This window comes from Hevea brasiliensis, chromosome 14 (genome assembly GCF_030052815.1).
Source record: "Hevea brasiliensis isolate MT/VB/25A 57/8 chromosome 14, ASM3005281v1, whole genome shotgun sequence".
NCBI lineage: Eukaryota > Viridiplantae > Streptophyta > Magnoliopsida > Malpighiales > Euphorbiaceae > Hevea > Hevea brasiliensis.
In genome coordinates, this window is record NC_079506.1 from 10389074 (window position 1) to 10410412 (window position 21339).

General features: G+C 33.4%; 2 protein-coding genes across 4 annotated transcripts; both read right to left on the reverse strand.

The window, feature by feature from the left end:
• Positions 1–12421: 12421 nt before the first annotated feature.
• LOC110673382 (uncharacterized) lies at positions 12422–14331 on the reverse strand. Of its 2 annotated transcripts, none has more exons than XM_021836506.2 (4): positions 13894–14331; positions 13611–13772; positions 13275–13439; positions 12422–13166 (listed from the first exon to the last, which is right to left on the reverse strand). In XM_021836506.2, the coding sequence occupies exons 2-4, from the start codon at positions 13758–13760 to the stop codon at positions 12696–12698; spliced, it is 786 nt and encodes a 261-aa protein (XP_021692198.2). In that variant the 5' UTR covers positions 13761–13772; positions 13894–14331; the 3' UTR covers positions 12422–12695. The 2 variants fall into 2 exon arrangements, with proteins under 2 accessions (XP_021692198.2, XP_021692199.2); XM_021836507.2 differs by having other exon boundaries at positions 13293–13439; positions 13894–14329.
• A 1218-nt stretch (positions 14332–15549) lies between these two features.
• LOC110649210 (disease resistance protein RPV1) lies at positions 15550–20859 on the reverse strand. 2 transcript variants are annotated; one of them, XR_009142946.1, is made up of 6 exons: positions 20018–20859; positions 18666–19752; positions 18261–18554; positions 16896–18158; positions 16237–16457; positions 15550–16086 (listed from the first exon to the last, which is right to left on the reverse strand). XR_009142946.1 is itself a non-coding variant. In XM_058133258.1 (5 exons), exons 1-4 carry the CDS (start codon positions 20494–20496, stop codon positions 16914–16916), a joined length of 3105 nt encoding a protein of 1034 aa, XP_057989241.1. In that variant the 5' UTR covers positions 20497–20859; the 3' UTR covers positions 15550–16457; positions 16896–16913. The 2 variants fall into 2 exon arrangements, 1 of the variants encoding a protein (XP_057989241.1); XM_058133258.1 differs by having other exon boundaries at positions 15550–16457.
• Positions 20860–21339: the final 480 nt, after the last annotated feature.

The window sequence follows — 21339 nt, forward strand, 5'->3', positions numbered from 1 at the left end:
ATGCTGTGACATCTTGAAGCGCCATTAGGAGGTTCACACGTTTGTGCCGTTGTTGCAGAGCAGCTATTAAAGTTGCTGATAAAATGGCCAATTTGGCAGCAGTGATGCCGTAAGGTATCATGTTTTCTAATTTCTCTTAAGAAAATGGCCGGATTTAACTCATTTCAAAAGTTAATTTTTGGAATGAGTTAAATCTGACATTTTTTTTTTAAATAGTATCAGAATCTCCCTAGTTAATGTTAGACCTCCTATAAATGTTTCATGCTTGTGTTTTGACGTGAAGGAGTGTGTTAATGACCAACGCTTTGAGAGATTTTGGTTCAAACAGAATACTCGATGATACAAGTAATTTTTATTAATGGGCAGTCAGTATCTATAGCAGCTTCAAACAGAATACTGGATTAGGCATATTGTTCCAAATAACAGCTGACACACTTAACACGAGATGCCTCAAATAAAAAACATCGAGTTTTCCAGGTTAGGATGCAAATAGTACAGCTACTCATTAAAAGAAGTCACTCCTGACGTTGAAGGTGGTGATGATGAAGATGATCAGCGTACTAGTGATCAGTGAGACAGGCTTGGAACGTGGCGGGACTAGGGGTCAGTAAGACAGGCTTGGTGCACTGGGCACAGGTAAAGTATCTTGCCCATGAACTTCATGTTTGAATTCTCCACAGAACTTGGAACACAACTGACAAAAGGCAAAGACGCTAGCCCAAATGCATATTTTGATTGAGTTATTACCATTCGTAAGGAACAAACAATAACCAACTATTGTGAGAATGCATTGACCAAATGCGCAAACCAATCCAGCAATGTCTATGAAAGAACCAAGACGAATGCCACGCCACCGCCAAGTGGCTCGTTCTTTCTGAGCCTTGTACACAAGCTCGAAGGTGCAGATATACAGAGCTAGGAAGGACATCCCCATGCATATTTAGGAAGGACATTGTAACACCCCTCACCCGACTACACTATAGCCGAGCAAGGCATGTCACACTCGGTGCTGAAACACCCTATTTTATCTTACTTTATTCCTTTTAAAATTTTATTCTCGTTATATTTTAATATCAATTATTTATTTAACTGGACAAGTTGGCCAAAAATCATCTCTGAGGACGAAATGATCAAAATGCCCTCCGTTTGGCTTATTGAGCCAAAATCGTCTGTACCGATCTAAAAATTTTCCTAAGCATTTTCTTAGTATTCTAATGCCATCGAAACCTCAATGACTCTTCTCTGGAGTTCCAAAAATTATTTATGAATTTTCTCCTGGGTTTAGGGCTCCTAGTTGCGAAGACTGCAACTTCCCACTAGGTTACCCATCACTAGGGCACTGGTTCATTTAACTTGGTTGTATTTTATTTCTAAAATTTTTTCTAAATTTTTCTTATTAATATTTGAGTTATTTATGACTCCTCATTCTAGTTTACATATAGTTCCAATCATTCTAACTGTCCGAACAGACATGATCACCGGAACATTAGAATATACGGACTTGCTAAAGTGAGGGTGTTACAGACATCCCCATGCATATTGGCAGAAAAAGAGAGTAATGTTGAGAGGAAAGCTGCTCAAAAACTATTGACAAGAGCTCAACAATGAAGTTGGCAATAGCAAAGAACCACTCGAAAACCTTTATAGAAGAAAAAGAAACAATTGATGAGTGTTAAAAGACTAGAGAAAAATTAGCAATCATGCAAGAAACTATAGTTGCTAATTAACTTCAAATTAAATATAATATTTTGATTTCAATTTTGACCTTTCTTTTCAAACTCTCTGTTCCGCAGCATGTCCTGCAAATGCCATTGCCGTGTTCAACATCCATGCAGCTGAAATGATCAGTCTCAGGTGAATGAGTTGCTTGGGAAGCAAGACAAGAGTGGATTTCATTGTCCTCAGTTTGAACCTTATCCAGAGAAGGGCCGCCAACAAATATTTAGAATATAGAGGTTTTATGACAGAAAAGGTTAACATTAAACTTGCAATGAAATGAAATCAAAACGAAAAATTCTGAAGTAGTATAAGAAAATGAAAAACATTCAAAAAGAAATGTCAATTTTTTTTAGATCAAATACCCTTGAATCCCTGCTGTGCACGTCATAAGAGCCTGAGTGGGGCTGGAAATGTTCTTCACTTTCCCTGTGGCTATTGCCAAAGGGGCTCCCTCTTGAGAAACGAGTTCTTGGTCTGCGGAATATGTGTTCTACCTTGGTCAAATTCTTCATCTGCACATTGATATGAAAAAGAAAAGTACCCAATTACTCCCAAAATTTGAAACACACTGAATTTACTTCTATCACTATCCTCACTTCTTCCCAATTAAATTTACTTCCACCACCTTCTTTCCAATTATCCTACCTGCATCAGATCTGTCTCAGAATCACTTAAACTAAAATGGTTGTCAGCTTCAACACCCCTGAATTTGATAGCTGTTCGATCATAGGCTCTAAATACAGAAACCACATTATGTTAAACACAAAGCTTAACGTAGAATGTGAGATCAATATAAAAATTAAAAAAAAAAAAAATAGAGCCAACAAATGCTCTGTTTGTTAGATGTCATGTGCCTCTTGATTTTAGGTGCAGCTTCCTCCTCTTTAAAACTGTCCAACTTAATCACATACAGATGATCCTGAACTGCTCTCCGCATCTTGTATTAGGCTAAGTTTTTTCTGTTCTTTATGTTAAATCTGTCGTCTTATTTTAGAGTTGAATTGATTGTTTGTATTTCAAGTATATTATGTGTAATCTCCTCCCTTGATTAATGAAAACTATGTTTTATGTTAAAAAAAGGTAAATTATAAATTGGCCCCTTAAGTATGTCAAAATCATAGTTCAATTTATGTATTTTTATGAGAAACAATTTAGTCCCTGAAATATAATTTTATTAACATATTAGTCACTACCATTAAATTAACTCAATTTAAAATTAATTTAGTCTTTAAATTTTATTTTATTAACAAAATAGTTCTTACAATCAAATTTTATATCTAAGTAATTAGTTATTTTATAGTTAAATAATTATATATGTTTTGAAGTATTTAAATGCTGTTTATAAGTATAATTATTTAAATATAAAATAAGCTTATAATCATTTAAATATAAATTATTTAAAAGTATTTAAATATTTTTTTAATTATAATCCAATTTTAAATTAATTCTAAAAAAATTGTACAAGAAATTTTATTTTTTCATTTTTCATTTTAAATTAATTTTTCATTGAAAACAAAATATATTTTAATTCTAAAAAATTAATTTAAATGAAATTTTAATGTAAAATATAATTTTTTTGGGGAAAATTTATAAATTATAACTTTAAATATTTGAATATGGTTATATATTGTCAAAGACATATAAAAATAAATTTTCTTGTATAATTGTTAAAATAATTTTAATAATTATTTATTTATAGAAAAATATTAACATAAAAAATAATTTTTTTGACAAAATAATATAATATAAAAAATTTAAGAATTTAGTAAAACATATTTTTGTTATTAATTAGATAATTAAAAAAATATTTAATATTTTTATCAGTATATAATTATTTATATATAAAATTTAGATATATGAACTATTTTATTAATAAAACAAAAGTTTAATGACTAAATTATTTCAAATTAAAAAGAATATAACGAAATTAACGGTGAATTTAATAGCAGAGACTAATATATCAATGAAATTAAATCTCAAAGATTAAATAATTTCTCATAAAAAATACAGATATTACCTTGTAGTTTTTTAACATACCTCAAGAATTAATTTGTAATTAAAAAAAACATAAATATTCACTTTCATTTTACAGTATTCACCTGGCTGCAGCATGGCCAGTGTCGAATTCACCCAAGTAAATGCACAATATCAAAGTCAGTCAAGCATACAAGGAATAGACAATGGCAAAATAATATTCACTTATCCCATCTATACCCAGGAGGACTAGTTTCCCCTCATCCCTGCCCAAAATGGAGAACAAAAGAAAATTATCCAAACAATACAAATTTGGAAATCCACTCATATGAATATTTCATTCCAGTTTAAAATTCAGCTATTTAATTTTTAGCAGGGAATTATGGGAGTGGAGACTAGAGACATGAACCGAGTTATGTGCCTTCAGCTACGTACTGGACAAACCCAGTTAGGCTTAACTACAAAAGTAATCAAAGCATACCTAACACTAGCATGTCTACTTCAATGGCAAATGGTAAAAGATGTCATTTAACAGAAAGGAATTCAGATTTGATAAAACTTTGAGCTATCAGAACAAAAACTTAAATTTATGCAAAAAAAATAATAAATAAAATAAAATTACCAGCTAATTATACTAATTGTAATATATTCAAAGATGTACATATATATATATATATAAACCGAAAGAGAAGCACCTTTTCTTTGTCCTTCTCTCTTTTGTACATGATAGATTCTTCGAGATTAAAATATAAAGATGCAACCCGTGACTGGACTGTGGACACTGATGGAATCATATATGCTAATGCCAGTTTGGTCGAGTAAACTGTCACGAGTTCGTTTGAGTTTGTTTGGAATCATATGTGCTTTTTTTGTGTTTGTTTGCTTTTAGCTCCTTTGTTCTTCTGGTGCTAGGCTATCAAGGTTGCCTTTTGGTGATTTCGGCTTCATCTTTCTCTCCCTTGCATCAGTGTTCTCATGCTGGTATCTCCCTTTTGCCTCTGCCTATCTTTTGCACCTAGTCTTCCTTCGAGTTCTTGGACCCTGTCTTTTTTGGAAATTCTGGCTGTTGATTTGATCCTGTTCTGATGATGCGCCACTAGTTAGTTATCTTGTTTGTCTTGTTGGAATCCTTTGTTCTTTTCTGTATTGGTCTATTCGGTTTGTTTTTGTGTTGTTCAGACCCTTTCTTTCCTTTTTTTTTTTTTCTTATCCAAAGGTGTACACGTACACAGACTTTCAGGGACAAGACACACCTCTTGGTAAAACCATAACAATTTTATCAAGGCATGCTAATCTATATAAACTGCCTACACACACTATCCACAATCAATATAAGATCCCGAAGAATCAACCCTTCACGCGGCGGACCTCGTGTATGTGACTCATGTGTGAGCGGTTAAACTCACGCGTACACCCCTTGATAAAACCATGGCAATTTCACTTAGCCTTTTTTGGCCTTGTGTTTGTTCCTCTTTTCGAGGTCTTCCTGGTCTTTTAATAAACTAGTTATTTGCCGCTATAAATTATAATTATATAAAATTTTAGAGTATCATTTTACTTTTTTATTGAAAAGAGAGAAAAAAAAAAAACATTAGTTTAATAGTATTAGCTATGATTTGAGAAAATGGTCTGAATAATAAATGGCACTTAAATTTGATATTGAAAACCTTTTTTATAATTTCTTATTGTCAAATTATTGCTTATAAGATGAATAAACAAATTATTGCGCATTTTAAAATTTATATTAATAGGCTATAACCATAATTAAAATTTTAAATTATGCTATAATTATTTTTTCTTAAAAAAATAAATGTTTTGTTTTCTATTGTATCTAAATGATGATTAAGCTTTAAAATTATATTAATAAAAAATTTGAAATCTAATCATTCAATGTAAATAAATTTACTTTCAGAAATTTATCTAATTTAATATTTTTTTAAAGGTAAATTATTATTATTATTATTATTATTATTATTATTATTATTATTATTATTATCTCCCTTTTTTTTCCAAAATGTAGAATTACTTTCTTAAATGTTTGACCATGAAATAAGAAAATAAATGTAAAAAAACATAAATCTCTCATTAACAAATAAAAAACCTTGAAGATTATTATGAAATAAAGACTAATTTATTTTAATATTTTTTTCAAAAGAATTTTTTTTTTTTTACGTAAAATATATGTCCAAAAAGTTGAGGAAATTGCTCAAGAAGAAAAGAGACACCTTCACACCATCGCATAGAAGGAAATATACTAAAAGAGTATTAACTTTTATTGAATTACCTTCTCGCTCTTTTATAATACAAAATAAATCATAAATGAATTTATCAAAACAATAATAGATTTTTAAAGGAATTTACATTTTAAAAATAATCATTATAACACAACTGACAAAGATGCAAAGATGCTAGCCCAAATGGATATTTTTATTGGATTATTACCATTCTTAAGGAACAAACAATAACCAGTTGTGAGATTGCATAGACCAAATGCACAAACCAATCCAACAAATGTCTATGAAAGAGTTAAGAAGAGTGCCGCTTTGAGCAGGATAATAAAACCATGACATTATCGTGCCATTCCACCGCCAAATAGCTCGTTCCTTCTGAACGTTGAACCGAATCTCAAAACAAAGCAATGCTCTGGGAAAAGCTGCTCAAAAACTATTGACAGGAGCTCAACAATGAAGTTGGCAATAACAAACATTTGAGCAGCCGAAATGATCAGTATCCGATGAAAGTGGTGCAGGGGAAGTAAGACAAGACTGGGCTTCGCTGTCCTCCCCCGTTTGATCTTTATCCAGATTCCAGAGAAAAATCATCAACAAATACCTAGACAATAGAGATGACATAATTAGATAATACTTTTTAAAACTAGTTTAATTTGACAAAAAATATAACCTACTGAATTTGCTGAAATGCCTAAGGGGAATACATGTATTCTGCAAACCAAAAGTAGTTAAAATTAACACCGTCTTCTGAACTAACAGACAAGGCCATGGTCATGAAAGAGGGATCCATTCCAACTCCCATTGTTATTGTCTCGTCAAAATGATTTTGTCACCCGCCTTGAAACCTTTCTACGCGCAAACCGAAGCCATTCCAACCAATGATTTCAGCTCTTTGGACACGATCAAGAACATTCCTGCTCCTGCAAATGGAGAGCGTAAAGTTCAACTGTTCCGCTTCCCCTGCAATTAGAAATGATAATCAGTACCTTGCATCTGCATCAGATGGTGTATTTTGTTGATGAGTTCAGCCATCAGCCTAAAGTGTTTGGAATTGAACAAGATGCTAGCCAGCTATCTTCACTTGCATAATATGGATCCAAATTATTATGATATAATAAGAGATTTCTTCCTAATTTTGGACGTTTAAACACCTTGACTCCATAATGCATGTTGGTATTAGACCAATGGCTTACCAATGCTCAGGTTCAACTCTGCTCCATGTTAAATGTGAACAGAGTAACTGGAAGATTTAGGGATTTAATAAATAAAATGTGTGAGCAGCAGGTTGTTTAATGTCTAAGCATTGAGTCGTTAAGAACCAAATAATAAGGTGATGATAAAGCAGCAAAAAATTGCAAGTGTTCGTAAGAGTAAAGCAACTAAGAATACTAGAAGGTAAAAGCAAATAAAAAATGAGTTATACCTGTGGTGGAAGTGAGTGAAGAAGCCTCCTCTTTTCTTCTTCCTCATTATTTATTCTTCTGCTCTTAATCTTTGAAGAGGTGGTTGGTGTTCCTAGTCATCTCGATGCTCTACATTTCTGCTTCTCTTTTTATTTCTTTTAAGACTATCGCATCCATATATAGGATGCACCCCACACTTAATTATCTCGTCGTCATCCCCAATGGAGAAGTGAAATGAGGCCTCAACGAAACACTCTTTACCAACAGAGTCGAAAGTATTATAATCGAACCAAAGCAACACGTTTTCTGATGGATACTTAAACACGTACTGCGGATTCGAATATGAATTGTAGAGGATGGAATAACGGCTACGCGTATATCCAGATTCGAATATGAAATCCACTCTACAAACCATGCTCCTCCAACAATCAAATAAATTATCTGTGGGAATAACAGCGCAGAAAGAGAAGGCGATTAAGTGACGAAGGTCAAGTCTGAATGAAAGCAAGGATCCATTTCTATTCTCATATCCCATCCTTTCTGGCACTTCACCTCCTGCTATATATATACAAACTCACTTTCTTACCCAACATATGCGCTTCAAAAACATCCTCCATCACTTTCTTATCCAAAATGGCGCAATTAACAAACTCAAGATGTTTGCAATCTTCAAAATAATCTTCATCTTCACTTTCATCTGCTTCTTCATTTTCATCTTCAATTTCACTTTCATCTGCTTTATTTTCATCTTCATCTTCACTTTCATCTGCTTCTTCATTTTCATCTTCATGTTCTACAAAAAGGAAAGAAGCTGATGCAGATTCCAGAGAGGTGCAATCTGATGCATATAATTCTTCTAAGCATGATGGAAGCTTTGGTAAACATTTAAGTCTATTGCAACCACTTAAATCAAGACATTTCAGCTTCGATAGTTGTTTCATGCTTTCTGGAAAGACTTGTTAAATTTGAGCATCCATAGAGAGCAAATTCTTTAAGACATTTCAACTCGCCAATGCTGTTTGGAATACTCACGAGTCTTGTACACTGATGCAAGGACAATTTGACAAGTTGAGACAGATGCTCAATTGATGAGGGCAGATGTTCTATTCCAGTTCCATCTAACTTTAGAGTCCTTATATTACAAGGCATCTCTGGACAATATCGGACATTATAGCACCAACGTAGATCTAGTTATGTAAACTTGCTAAGATTTTGAAAAGACGAGGGAATCTCAACCAAACTTTCACATTTTCCCAAATGTAAAAGCTCAAGATTTGGGGCAGTATTTGACAAGTCTGGAATCCTGATCAGGCCCGTAGAGGAGCTGAGATACATGAATTTCAAATTTCCAAGTGGCTGTAATAAAATAGAAAATATCAATAACTTAGAAGATACAAAATTCACTTTACAAAATATATAGCTTAAATTTATAATTAGGATGGAACACAACAAGCTGTATTAAGTTACTTCTTTGCAAGTCAAGTACTACAAGATTCTTTGGGCAAAAATTTGATGGCAAAGAAGTCAAAGGATAATCACCCCAGTAAAGATATCTTAGCTCTTGTGAAGGAAATTCAAAGTTGTTAGGAAGGAGCACTTGTCCATTGTAATTAGAGATGACTTTGAGGAATCTAAGATTGCACATCTTCATCAACGCGGTGGAACTTAGCTCCAAACTGTCCTTCTTACCCATGTCAAGTAATATGCTTTCAACATTTTCAGTTCCCTAATAAAATAACAGCAAAATGATTATTAATGATTTCGTCTTGAGAGCCACAATTACTGCAAAATTCAAATGAAAAAATGAAAGAAGCTTTATTGATTAATTTAGTCTTACCATATTTGTTGTCAATACATGATGAACATCTTTATAATTCCACAATCTGCTGCGTCGTCCAAGCTGTTTGCACTCCTCACTAACAATATCCTTACCCATTTTCTCTATCAAGTCAAGCATATCGACCACATTCTTTAAAATATTTATGAGAGATTTGTTAATTAGACGAGTTATTGCACTTTTGGGAAACAAACCACATGCTTCTAATATTCCCTCAACGTCATCTTTATCGTGCCATTTGAAGAAATATGCAATATGAAGAAATATTTCCTTTTCATTTTTCTCTAACCCATCATAACTTATTCTTAAAACATCTTGAATTTTCTTAAGAGATTGGCCTTTCAATTTTTCCAATTCGCTTTGCCATTCTTCTATCGCCATATCAAATAAATGAGATCCCAAAACTTTAAGAGCTAATGGATTGCCATCAGCATAGGTTATTGCCTTCTGTGATAGCTCCATATATCCTTCCTTTGGATGATTTTGATTGAAGGCATGCATGCTAAAGAGTTCCAAACCTTCAGGATAAGTTAATTTCTCAACCTCACATATGCTTTCCTTTGGAACAAAATTTTTAAGTACTTGTTGATCTCTGCTAGTTACAATGATTCTATTTTCCACACCGCACAAATCACACTCTCCTACTAAATTTTTCAAGTCATTTGCATCATCTATGTCATCAAAAACAATGAATATCTTCTTACTCTTGACCATTCTCCTAATAAAAGAACCCCAAAACAATGTGTCTTCAAGTAATTTTTTTCCTCTTAATAATTGCCGAATGATTTTGTCTCGTACATCATTTGGTGATTGCTTTATCATTGTTTCCCTAACATTTTCTACAAAGCAATGAGCATCGAATTTACTCCTATTTCGACAAAATACTTCTTGTGCAATAGTTGTTTTGCCGGTGCCTCCCATCCCCCAAATTCCTACAATTGTTTTATCATTTAACAATTGTTCCACTTTTTTCACACGTGATTCGATTCCAACCAAGCTGCGATCATAAAAATTATCACTTGAAGACATATGAATAATTTTCTTCAAAACATCATTGACGATTTCCTCAATTAATTTGGATTCATACCTAGTCACATATGAACAACAAACACTAATAAATAAAGATAGACTCACACTTCTAAGTAAATAGTAACACATAATTAATATGTTTTGATTTTAGAATGAGGTAAAAAATATCTATTTTCATATTAGTGCTGCTTATATTTGGATCAGTGCTCTATATTAAGATTAGTGTACTCTATTATATAAGTTTCTATATTTTGATGCTCTTTCCTTAGAATGGAACTTTGAAAAAATACACTAAAGAGTAATTAAAAAGATAATTAACTTACTTGATATTCTGCGAATCCCATCCTGATAAGTTGCTTACTTCCATCAAAGCACGCCTCCATTTGCCCACCTTCTGTAAACTGCCTCGTTCTCCACGCTCAGCAATATCAAATGCCTTTCCAAAATTCCCTGTCAGCTCTTGAACGTCAGTTGGATCTACATGGTAAAAAACTGGTAGGACTATTTGTCCTGATTCATCCTTGCATTTACGTATCTCAACAAGCTCATCCAAGCACCATGGAGAATCAGCATAATTTTCAGAGAAAATGACTATTGAGATGCTTGATTCTCTGATTATTTTCAAGAGCTCTGGTGAGATCTCTTTTCCTTTACGAAGCTCTTCATCCGTTAAGGCATTGATTTGTTTGTCCTCTAAGGCTTTAGAGAGATGGGAGAGAATATTATAACGGGTATCTTTGCCTCTAAAACTAATAAAAACATCATATTTGGCAGAACATGATATTTCATATTTGGAGAGTTTAGAAGTAAACTTTACATTATTTAAATGGACTTGGTATTTGCATTTAGTCTCTTAATAAAACAATTAATTGCCACCAACTCTACGCGGCCGTGGAGGACTTACAAATCTCATTAGCCTTAATTTAATAAGGCAGAAAGAGAAATTTCACAACCAGAAAATTTTAAAATATATTGCCAATGAAGATGTTAAGGATTTCAAGGGAAATCTACTTTATCAAGTTCGAAGAATATGGTTAATGATGTATAAAAAAAGAGAATATGATTAATGGCATCATAAAAACGAAATTTCCTGGCTTGGATTGAGTTATAATCAAATTAAAATTACATAAACTATAAGAATTGAATCAAAATTGTGAATAACTACAAGGATTTGAAATCGTGGGGAATCATCCCACTTAAACTATTAGTGATTTTTGACAAAATTATCATGGTTTAACTTTTGTCAAAAGTGTGTGCCTTCCCTGTTCATACGTGTGCGTGTGTTCTTAACCAATTAAAAAAAATGTGCATTCTTTGCCTTTTTATGATCATGATGAGAGCAAAAACAGAAGATTAGTCAATAAAAATTTCCTCTCCTCACCTACAGACCGCAGAATTTGGCCAAAATATGAGACGTTAAATTGCAATCTCTGGGAGCATATGACCAAGAACGTCCTGCAAGATAAGAAGCTCGAGAAACAGAGTCATGCAAAGCAACTCCCAAGCCGTCAAGGAGAACGTACCAGCTTGTAACTTATCAATTGTGGACTTACAATCAAATTCCACGACAAGATGTGAGAAGCTCAGATCCACAGCTAACCGAAGACAGAAGGCAATTTTGTGACAGTGACTCAGGAAGAAGGAGAAGCTCAAGTCAAGAGTAAGAGGGAACAGTTCAGGAGTTATTTGATTAGTTGTTACTGCAGTTACCATTTGTTACTGTAACTAAATGTAGAGAATAAACTCAATGTATTACCAAGTACAAATATTATATAAATCTTGGATTAGAGATCATCCTATCAATAATACAACAATTCACTCTCTCTCTATTTCTCTTCTCTCTCTCTCTTCTTTCTCTAATCTTCTTCCTTTTTTCTCCCCTTTCTTCTATTTTCTCTGCCCTTTCCTCTGTTTTCTATTTGGGTTGTGGCTCTGCCACAGCAGCAATAGACATAGCTTCAGCAATTTCCGGCAACCATTCTCCAACAACACATTTAGATGGACATGCCAGAACCTCACCAGCCTCATTTCTATACACTACACTGAAACCAATTTGCCCAGGAGTATTTAAACAAGCAGCATAGTTTCATTTTGATCCAATCCAATTGATGAGGAGGCTGCCAGGAACTAGTGCAAGGTGGACCAACAACCCGAGGGCAATGAGGATCAGCAGAAATCACAAAGAAATCATCCACTAAGCTTTGGACTGAACCCAAGCAGCATCAAAATACAAGTGAAAATGAAATTTATATTATTGGTTCAAAGAGAATACTGGATAATACAAGTAATTTCTATTACTGAGTACTCTGTGTCTTAGCAGCTTCAAACAGAATACTGCATTAGGCATAATTCCAAATAAACACTGACTAACACGAGATACCTCAAATGAAAAACATCGAGTTTTCCAGGTTAAGATGCAACTGGTACAGCTGCTCATCAAAAGAAGTCACTCCTGATGTTGAACGCGGCGATGATAAGCGTAGCACATGGCGGGACTATAGATCAGTGACACAGGCTTGGTGCATTGAGCACAGGTAAAGTGTCTTGCCCATGAACTTCATGTTTGAATTCTCCACAGAACTTGGAACACAACTGACAAGAGGCAAAGACGCTAGCCCAAATGGATATTTTGATTGGGTTATTACCGTTCCTAAGGAACAAACAATAACCAACTATTGTGAGAATGCATTGACCAAATGCACAAACCAATGCAGCAATGTCCATGACAGAACCAAGACGAATGCCGCTTTGAGAAGGATAATAAAACCAAGGTATTGTGCCACACCACCGCCAAGTAGCTCGTTCTTTCTGAGCCTTATACGCAAGCTCGAAGGTGCAAATAAACAGAGCTAGGAAAGACATCCCCACGCATACTGGCAGAAAAAGAGAGTAATGCTGGGAGGAAAGCTGCTCGAAAACTATTGACAAGAGCTCAACAATGAAGTTGGCAATAGCAAACATCCACTCGAGAGCCTTTATAGAAGGAAAAGAAACAATCAAAGAGTGTTAAAAGATTGGAGAGAAATTAGCAAACATGCAAGAAAGTATAGTTCTTAATTAACTTGAAATTAAATATGATACTTTGATTTCAACTTTGACCTTCCTTTTCAAATTCTGTGTTCTGCAGCATGTCCTGCAAATGCCATTGCCATGTTCAACATCCATGCAGCCGAAATGATCAGTCTCAGGTGTATGAGGTGGTGGGGAAGCAAGACAAGACTGGATTTCATTGTCCTCAGTTTGACCCTTATCCAGAGAAGGGCCACCAACAAATATTTAGAATATAGAGATTTTATAAAAGAAAAGATTAACATAAAACTTACAATGAAATTAAAACAAAATGAAAAATTTTGAAGTAGTATAAGAAAATAAAACCATTCAAAAAGAAATATCAATTTTTTTTTTTAGATCAAATACCCTTGAATCCCTGCTGTCCACATCGTAAGAGCCTGAGTTGGGCTGGATATGCTCTTCACTTTCCCTGTGGCTATTGCCAAAGGGGCTCTCTCTTGAGAAACGAGTTCTTGGTCTGCGGAATGTGTGCTCTTCCTTGCTCAAATTCTTCATCTGCACATTGATCTTAAAAAAAAAGTACCCAATTACTCCCAAAATTTGAAACACATTGAATTTATTTCTATCACTATATCCTCACTTCTTCCAATTGAATTTACTTCTATTATCTTCTTCCCACTTATCCTACCTGCACCAGATCCGTCTCAGAATCACTTAAGCTAAAATTGATGTCAGCTTCAACACCCTTGAATTTGATAGATGTTCGATCATAGGCTCTAAATACAGAAATACATTTTGTTAAACACAAAGCTTAACTTGGAATGTGAGATCAATATGAAAATTAAAAATAGAACCAACAAATATTCCATTTGATGTCATATCCCTCTTGATTTTAGGTGCAGCTCCCTCCTCTTTAAAGATAAATGAGTTTAATCTGTCCTACTTAATCACATACAAATGATCTTCAGCCGCTCCCTGCATCGTGTATTAGGCCAAGTTTTTTCTGTTCTTGATGTTAAATCTGTCGTCTTAGCTTAGAGTTGTATTGATTGTTTGTATTTTAATTTTTAAGTATATTATGTGTGATCTCCTCCCTTGATTAGTGAAAAGAATGTGTTATGTTAAAAAAGGTAACATAGTAAAAAGATGTTATTTAACAGAAGAAACTTAAAATTTGCATTTTATAAAACTTCGATCTACCCTAAACAAGATCATAAGGAGGACCCCAAGCAAATCTCGCAGGAAACTCTGAATATGCTGGAATTAAGATATGTTTGACCTGCAACTTGCTCCAAGCTTTAGGTTAAACAGTATGACATACACTAAGCAACATCATAAATAAAATCTCAAGCAAATTTCGACCAACTTAATTTTTTAAGGTTTGATTTCTTCAACTTTTCTCTATGCTTAAGAGCTCTAAATTTCTTCAAATCAACTCCTAATACATTCATTGACCTACAATTTACCACAAAACCTACTAAAAATAACAAAATTATAAAAATCAAATATAAATTAACTAAAATTAACAATTTAACTAAATAAAGCTAAAAATATAAAATATACTAAAATATAAGAGCAAAATGGATGCAAAATCACCCTGAAATGCCTGTATGAAATGAGTGCAACAATTGCTCAAGAAGAAAGGAGACAACTTCACACCATCGCGTAGAAGGAAATATGATAAAAGAGTATTAATTTTTATTGAATTAACCTCTCACTTTTTTATGATACAGAATAAATCATGAATGAGTTTATCAAAACAATAACAGATTTTTAAAGGAACTTGTATTTTAAAGATAATCATTATAAGTCAAAACAAATTCTAAAAAAATAAGTATTTAATAAATTTTTCACATAAAATAAGTTTATTTTAACAATATTTATATCGCTCAAAGATTTATATTTCTTATTTTTAATCAATTTTATGTGTAGTGACAAACAAAGAATTATAAGTTCCTAAAAATAGAATCAGAGGTTGATTAGATATTCCTTAATTTGAGCTACAAAATATAATTGATCCAAAATTTAATAAAATTTGTCACTCTCATTTAATCAAGTTTTATTCTTCTTTTTAGCTTTTATATGTTAATTTAATAGGATTTTTTTACTTCATTCGTATTAACATTATTAACTACAATTATAATTATACATGGCATTTTGTTTATATATAAAATTCCTCAATATTTCGAAATTGTTAAGGTTTGCATAATGTATATATATATATATATGCATACTGCCGACCCGTTTGCTTGTATATGTATAAATAAAAGTCTGAATTGAGCGGTCATCAACTTCAATATAGCATACTTCATATCATAATCAAGAAATGGTCAAAGCAGAAGACTTGACAAGTTCTTATTGTGTATGCATTCTTGTTTGGATCTAATTAAGAAGTATCTTGCTCATTAACATCATGTTTGAATTCTCCACACAACTTATAACACAACAAACAAAGATGCAAAGATGCCAGCCCAAATGGATATTTTGATTGGATTATTACCATTCCTAAGGAACAAACAATAATCATTTGTAGAGTGCATTGACAAAGTGCACAAACCAATCCAACAAATGTCTATGAAAGAGCTAAGAAGAGTGCCGCTTTGAGTAGGATAATAAACCAAGACATTATTGTGCCATTACACCGCCAAATAGCTCGTTCCTTCTGAACCTTAAACCAAATCACAAAACAAAGCAATGCTCTGAGAAAAGCTGCCCAAAAACTATTGCGGAGAGCTCAACAATGAAGTTGGCAGTAGCAAATATCCAAGTTGCTGAAATGATCAGCATCAGATGAAAGTGGTGCTGGGGAAGCAAGAGAAGACCGGGTTTTGCTGTCCTCCCCAGTTTGATCTTTATCTAGTGAAAAACCATCAACAAATATCTAGAAAATAGAGATGACATTATATGGTGAATAAAACCAGTTTAATTTGACAAAAAATATAACCAACTGAATTTGCTGAAATGCTTGCGATGAATAAATGTATTCTGCAAACCAAAAGTTGTAAAAATTAACACCGTCTTTTGAACTTACAGAGAGGGCCATCATTGTCATGCAACAGAGATCCATTCCAACTCCCATTATTATTGTCTCAGCTCTAATCAGCTTGTCAAATGATTTTGTCACCCGCCTTGAGACACTTTTACTCACAAACCGAAGCCATTCCAAGCCAATGATTTTAGCTCTTTGGACACGATCCGGAACATTCCTGCTCCTGAAAATGAAGAGCGGGAAGTTACACTTTTCCACTTCTCCTGCAATTAGAAATGATAATCAGTACCTTGTATCTGTATCAGATGGTGTATTCTGTTGATGAGTTCAGCCATTATCCTAAAGTGTTTGGAATTGAACAAGATGCTAGCTAGCTATCTTCACTTGCATAATATGGTTCCAAATTATTATGATATAATCAGAAATTTCTTCCTAATTCTGGACATTTAAACACCTTTACTCCATATTACATGTTGGTATTAGACCAATGGCTTATCAATTCTCAGGTTCAACCCTGCTCCATGTTACATGTGAACATAGTGATTGGAAGATTGAGAGGTTTAATAAATAAAATGTGGAGTAGCAGGTTGTTTAATGTCTAAGCTTGGAGTAGTTAAGAAACAAATAATAAGGTGATGATAAAGCCGCAAAAGATTGCAAGTATTTGTAAGAGTAAAGCAACTAAGAATGCTAAAACGTACCAGCAAATAAAAAATTAGTTACACCTGTAGTGAAGGTGAGTGAAGAAGCCTCCTCTTCTTTCTTTGAAGAGGTGGTTGGTGTTCCTCGTCATCCTGATGCTGCTGGGGATGCTCTTCATTTCTCCTTCTCTTTTTATTTCTTCTAAGACTATCGCACATATATATAGGATGCACCCCACACTTAATTATCCCCTCGTCATCGTCAGTAGAGAAGTGAAGTGAGGCCTCAACGAAACACTCTTTATTAACATAGATGAAACTGTGATAACTGAACCAAAGCAACACGTGTTCTGATGGATACTTAAACATGTACTGCTGATCCTTAGATTTATAGAAAATGAAATTTTGGCTCCGCGTATGTCCAGATTCGTCTATGAAATCCACTCTACATTTCATGGGCGTCCAAAGATCAAAATAATTACTTGTGGAAATAACGGCGCAGAAAGAGAAGGCAATTAAGTGACGAAGGTCAAGTCTGAATGAAAGCCAGGATCCCCTTCTATTCTTATATCTCATCCTTTCTGGCACTTCACCTCCTGCCATATATAAACTCACTTCCTGATGCAACATATGCGCTTCAAAAACATCCTCCATCACTTTCTTATCCAAATTGACGCATTTACCAAAGAAAAGACGTTTGCAATCTTTAAAATGATCTTCATCTTCACTTTCATCTGCTTCTTCATTTTCATCCTCATGTTCTATGAAAAGGAAAGAAGTTGATGCAGATTCCAAAGAGGTGCATTCTGATGCATCTAAGACTTCTAAGCATGATGGAAGCTCTGGTAAACATTTAAGTCTCTTGCAACCTCTTAAATCAAGCCATTTCAACTTCGATAGTTGTTTCATGCTTTCTGGAAGACTTGTTAAATTTGAGCATCCATTGAGAGCAAATTCTTTAAGACATTTCAACTCGCCAATGCTGTTTGGAATACTCACGAGTCTTGTACACTGATGCAAGGACAATCTGAAAAGTTGAGTCAAATGCTCAATTGATGAGGGCAGATGTTCTATTCCACTTTCACTTAACAATACAGTCCCTATATTACAAGGAATCTCTGGACAATATCTGACATTATAGCACCTAAATAGATTTAGTTCAGTTAACTTGCTCAGATTTTGGAAAGATGAGGGAATCTCAACCAAACTTTCACATTCACTCAAATCCAAAAGCTCAAGATTTGGGGCAGTACTAGACAAGTCTGGAATCCTGATCAGGTCCTTAGAGTCGCTGAGCCGTATTATTTTCAAATTTCCAAGTGGCTGTAATGAAATAGAAAATATCAATAAATTAGAAGATACAAATTCACTTTACAAAATATATAGCTTAAATTTATAATTAGGATGGAACACAACAAGCTGTACCTGATCTCCATTCCAAAGTTCTATTAAGTTACTTCTTTGCAAGTCAAGTACTACAAGATTCTTCGGGCAAAAATTTGATGGCAAAGAAGTCAAAGGATAATAATGCCAGTAAAGACATCTTAGCTCTTGTGAAGGAAATTCAAAGTAGTGAGGAAGGAGCACTCGTCCATTGTAATTAGAGATGACTTTGAAGAATCTAAGATTGCACATCTTCATCATCAACGCGGTGGAACTTAGCTCCAAACTATCCGTCCCACGCATGTCAAGTAATATGCTTTCAACATTTTCAGTTCCCTAATAAAATAACAGCAAAATGATTATTAATGATTTCGTCTTGAGAGCTACAATTCTTATAAATTTCAAATAAAAAAATGAAAGAAGCTTTATTGATTAATTTGGTCTTACCGTATTTGTTGTCAATACATGATGAACATCTTTATAATTCCACAATCTGCTGCGTCGTCCAAGCTGTTTGCACTCCTCACTAACAATATCCTTACCCATTTTCTCTATCAAGTCATGCATATCGACCACATTGCACGAAATATTTATAAGAGATTTGTTAATTAGACGAGTTATTGCACTTTTGGGAAACAAACCACATGCTTCTAATATTCCCTCAACTTCATCTTTATTGTGCCATTTGAAGAAACATGCAATATGAAGAAATATTTCCTTTTCATTTTTTTCTAACCCATCATAACTTATTTTTAAAACATCTTGAATTTTCTTAAGAGATTGGCCTTTCAATTTTTCCAATTCGCTTTGCCATTCTTCTATCCCCATATCAAATAAATGAGATCCCAAAACTTTAAGAGCTAATGGATTGCCACCAGCATATGTTATTGCCTTCTTTGATAGCTCTATATATCCTTCCTTTGGATGATTTTGCTTGAAGGCATGCAAGCTAAAGAGTTCCAAATCTTCAGGATAAGTTAATTTCTCAACCTCACATATGCTTTCCTTTGGACCAAAATTTTTAAGTACTTGCTGATCTCTGCTAGTTACAATGATTCTATTTTCCACACCGCACAAATCACACTCTCCTACTAAATTTTTTAAATGATTTGCATCATCTACATCATCAAAAACAATGAATATCTTCTTACTCTTGAGCATTCTCCTAATAAAAGGACCCCAAAACAATGTGTCTTCAAGTAATTTTTTTTCTCTTAATAATTGCCGAATGATTTTGTCTCGTACATCATTTGGTGATTGCTTTATCATTGTTTCCCTAACATTTTCTACAAAGCAATGAGCGTCGAATTTACTCCTATTTCGACGAAATACTTCTTGTGCAATAGTTGTTTTGCCAATGCCTCCCATCCCCCAAATTCCTACAATTGTTTTATCATTTAACAATTGTTCCACTTTTTTCACACGTAATTCGATTCCAACCAAGCTGCGATCATAAGAATTATCACTTGAAGACATATGAATAATTTTCTTCAAAACATCATTGACGATTTCCTCAATTAATGTGGATTCATACCTAGTCACATATGAACAACAAACACTAATAAATAAAGATAGACTCACACTTCTAAGTAAATAGTAACACATAATTAATATGTTTTGATCTTAGAATGAGGTAAAAAATATCTATTTTCATATTAGTGCTGCTTATATTTGGATCAGTGCTCTATATTAAGATTAGTGTACTCTATTATATAAGTTTCTATATTTTGATGCTCTTTCCTTAGAATGGAACTTAGAAAAAATACACTAAAGAGTAATTAAAAAGATAATTAACTTACTTGATATTCTGCGAATCCCATCCTGATAAGTTGCTTATTTCCATCAAAGCACGCCTCCATTTGCCCACCTTCTGTAAACTGCCTCGTTCTCCACGCTCAGCAATATCAAATGCCTTTCCAAAATTCCCTGTCAGCTCTTGAACGTCAGTTGGATCTACATGGTAAAAAACTGGTAGGACTATTTGTCCTGATTCTTCCTTGCATTTACGTATCTCAACAAGCTCATCCAAGCACCATGGAGAATCAGCATAATTTTCAGAGAAAATGATTATTGAGATGCTTGATTCTCTGATTATTTTCAAGAGCTCTGGTGAGATCTCTTTTCCTTTACGAAGCTCTTCATCCGTAAAGACATTGATTTGTTTGTCCTCTAAGGCTTTAGAGAGATGGGAGAGAATATTATAACGGGTATCTTTGCCTCTAAAACTAATAAAAACATCATATTTGCAGGGAAGGGTTGATGAAGAAGTTGAAGCCATGATGAGTGTGATGAAAGAAGGCTCTTGTGCAAACCTGAGTTTGAACAAGGCAATTAATAACGAGAGCAAAATCCCAGATATGTATATTTTGTGAGTTTGTGGTAAACGACTCTGAGACAAGAAAATTTAAGAACATCAGATTTAGAAACTAAGGGGAAAAAGGAAAGAAGATGAGTAGAAAAACCATACCTCGGCTTCCACGACGGAACCCCTAGGAAGAAATCAATTAATTAGTATTCAAAGTAAATCCAAAGCAGAACAAAGTCGTGGAACAAAATTATTTATGTACAGATAAAGCAAAAAAATAAGAAATCATTTTCAATGGCCGGCATTAATAAACCAAAGCTTAATGTGGAAGGCAACCAAACATCCAGTATGCTGGTTCCAGCTTCTTTCTTCTTTAATTACGCTGAGTTGCTCCCATTTTCACTTATTTATTTTATAAGTCGAGCTTGAATTTATTTATATATAATTATGATTAATCATATAAGATAATTAAATTATAAATAATATAGTTATAATTAAATTTAAAAATATAATTAAAATATATAACTATATAAAAAAGTTATTTATGATCATTATAATTTAATCAACAGTACCATTTTATTATTAATGTATAGTTATTATGATTTATTGGATATATCATTGATGACCCAAATATGAAATGAGTTTATCAACTTGATAAGTGAATTAAGTGTAAGTTGAGCTTAATAACGTCATAAATTTTTATTCTATTTTATGGTGTATTTAGATGTATTAAAGTTATAGAAATTTATTAAAATTTATCTCTGAAATTTAAATTTTGAATTTTTATTATTTTTTATTTAAAACAATTGATTTCAA

Coding starts and splice junctions, on each gene's coding strand:
- LOC110649210 (XM_058133258.1), bottom strand. CDS start 20,496: ATGGCTTCAACTTCTTCATCAACCCTTCCCTGCAAATATGATGTTTTT. Junction 18,555..18,665: donor ATGTATTGACAACAAATACG/GTAAGACCAAAT, acceptor TTATTTTATTAG/GGAACTGAAAATGTTGAAAG. Junction 18,159..18,260: donor AACTTTGGAATGGAGATCAG/GTACAGCTTGTT, acceptor ATTTCATTACAG/CCACTTGGAAATTTGAAAAT.
- LOC110673382 (XM_021836506.2), bottom strand. CDS start 13,760: ATGAAGAATTTGAGCAAGGAAGAGCACACATTCCGCAGACCAAGAACT. Junction 13,440..13,610: donor TGGACAGCAGGGATTCAAGG/GTATTTGATCTA, acceptor TCTCTGGATAAG/GGTCAAACTGAGGACAATGA. Junction 13,167..13,274: donor AGGTCAAAGTTGAAATCAAA/GTATCATATTTA, acceptor CCTTCTATAAAG/GCTCTCGAGTGGATGTTTGC.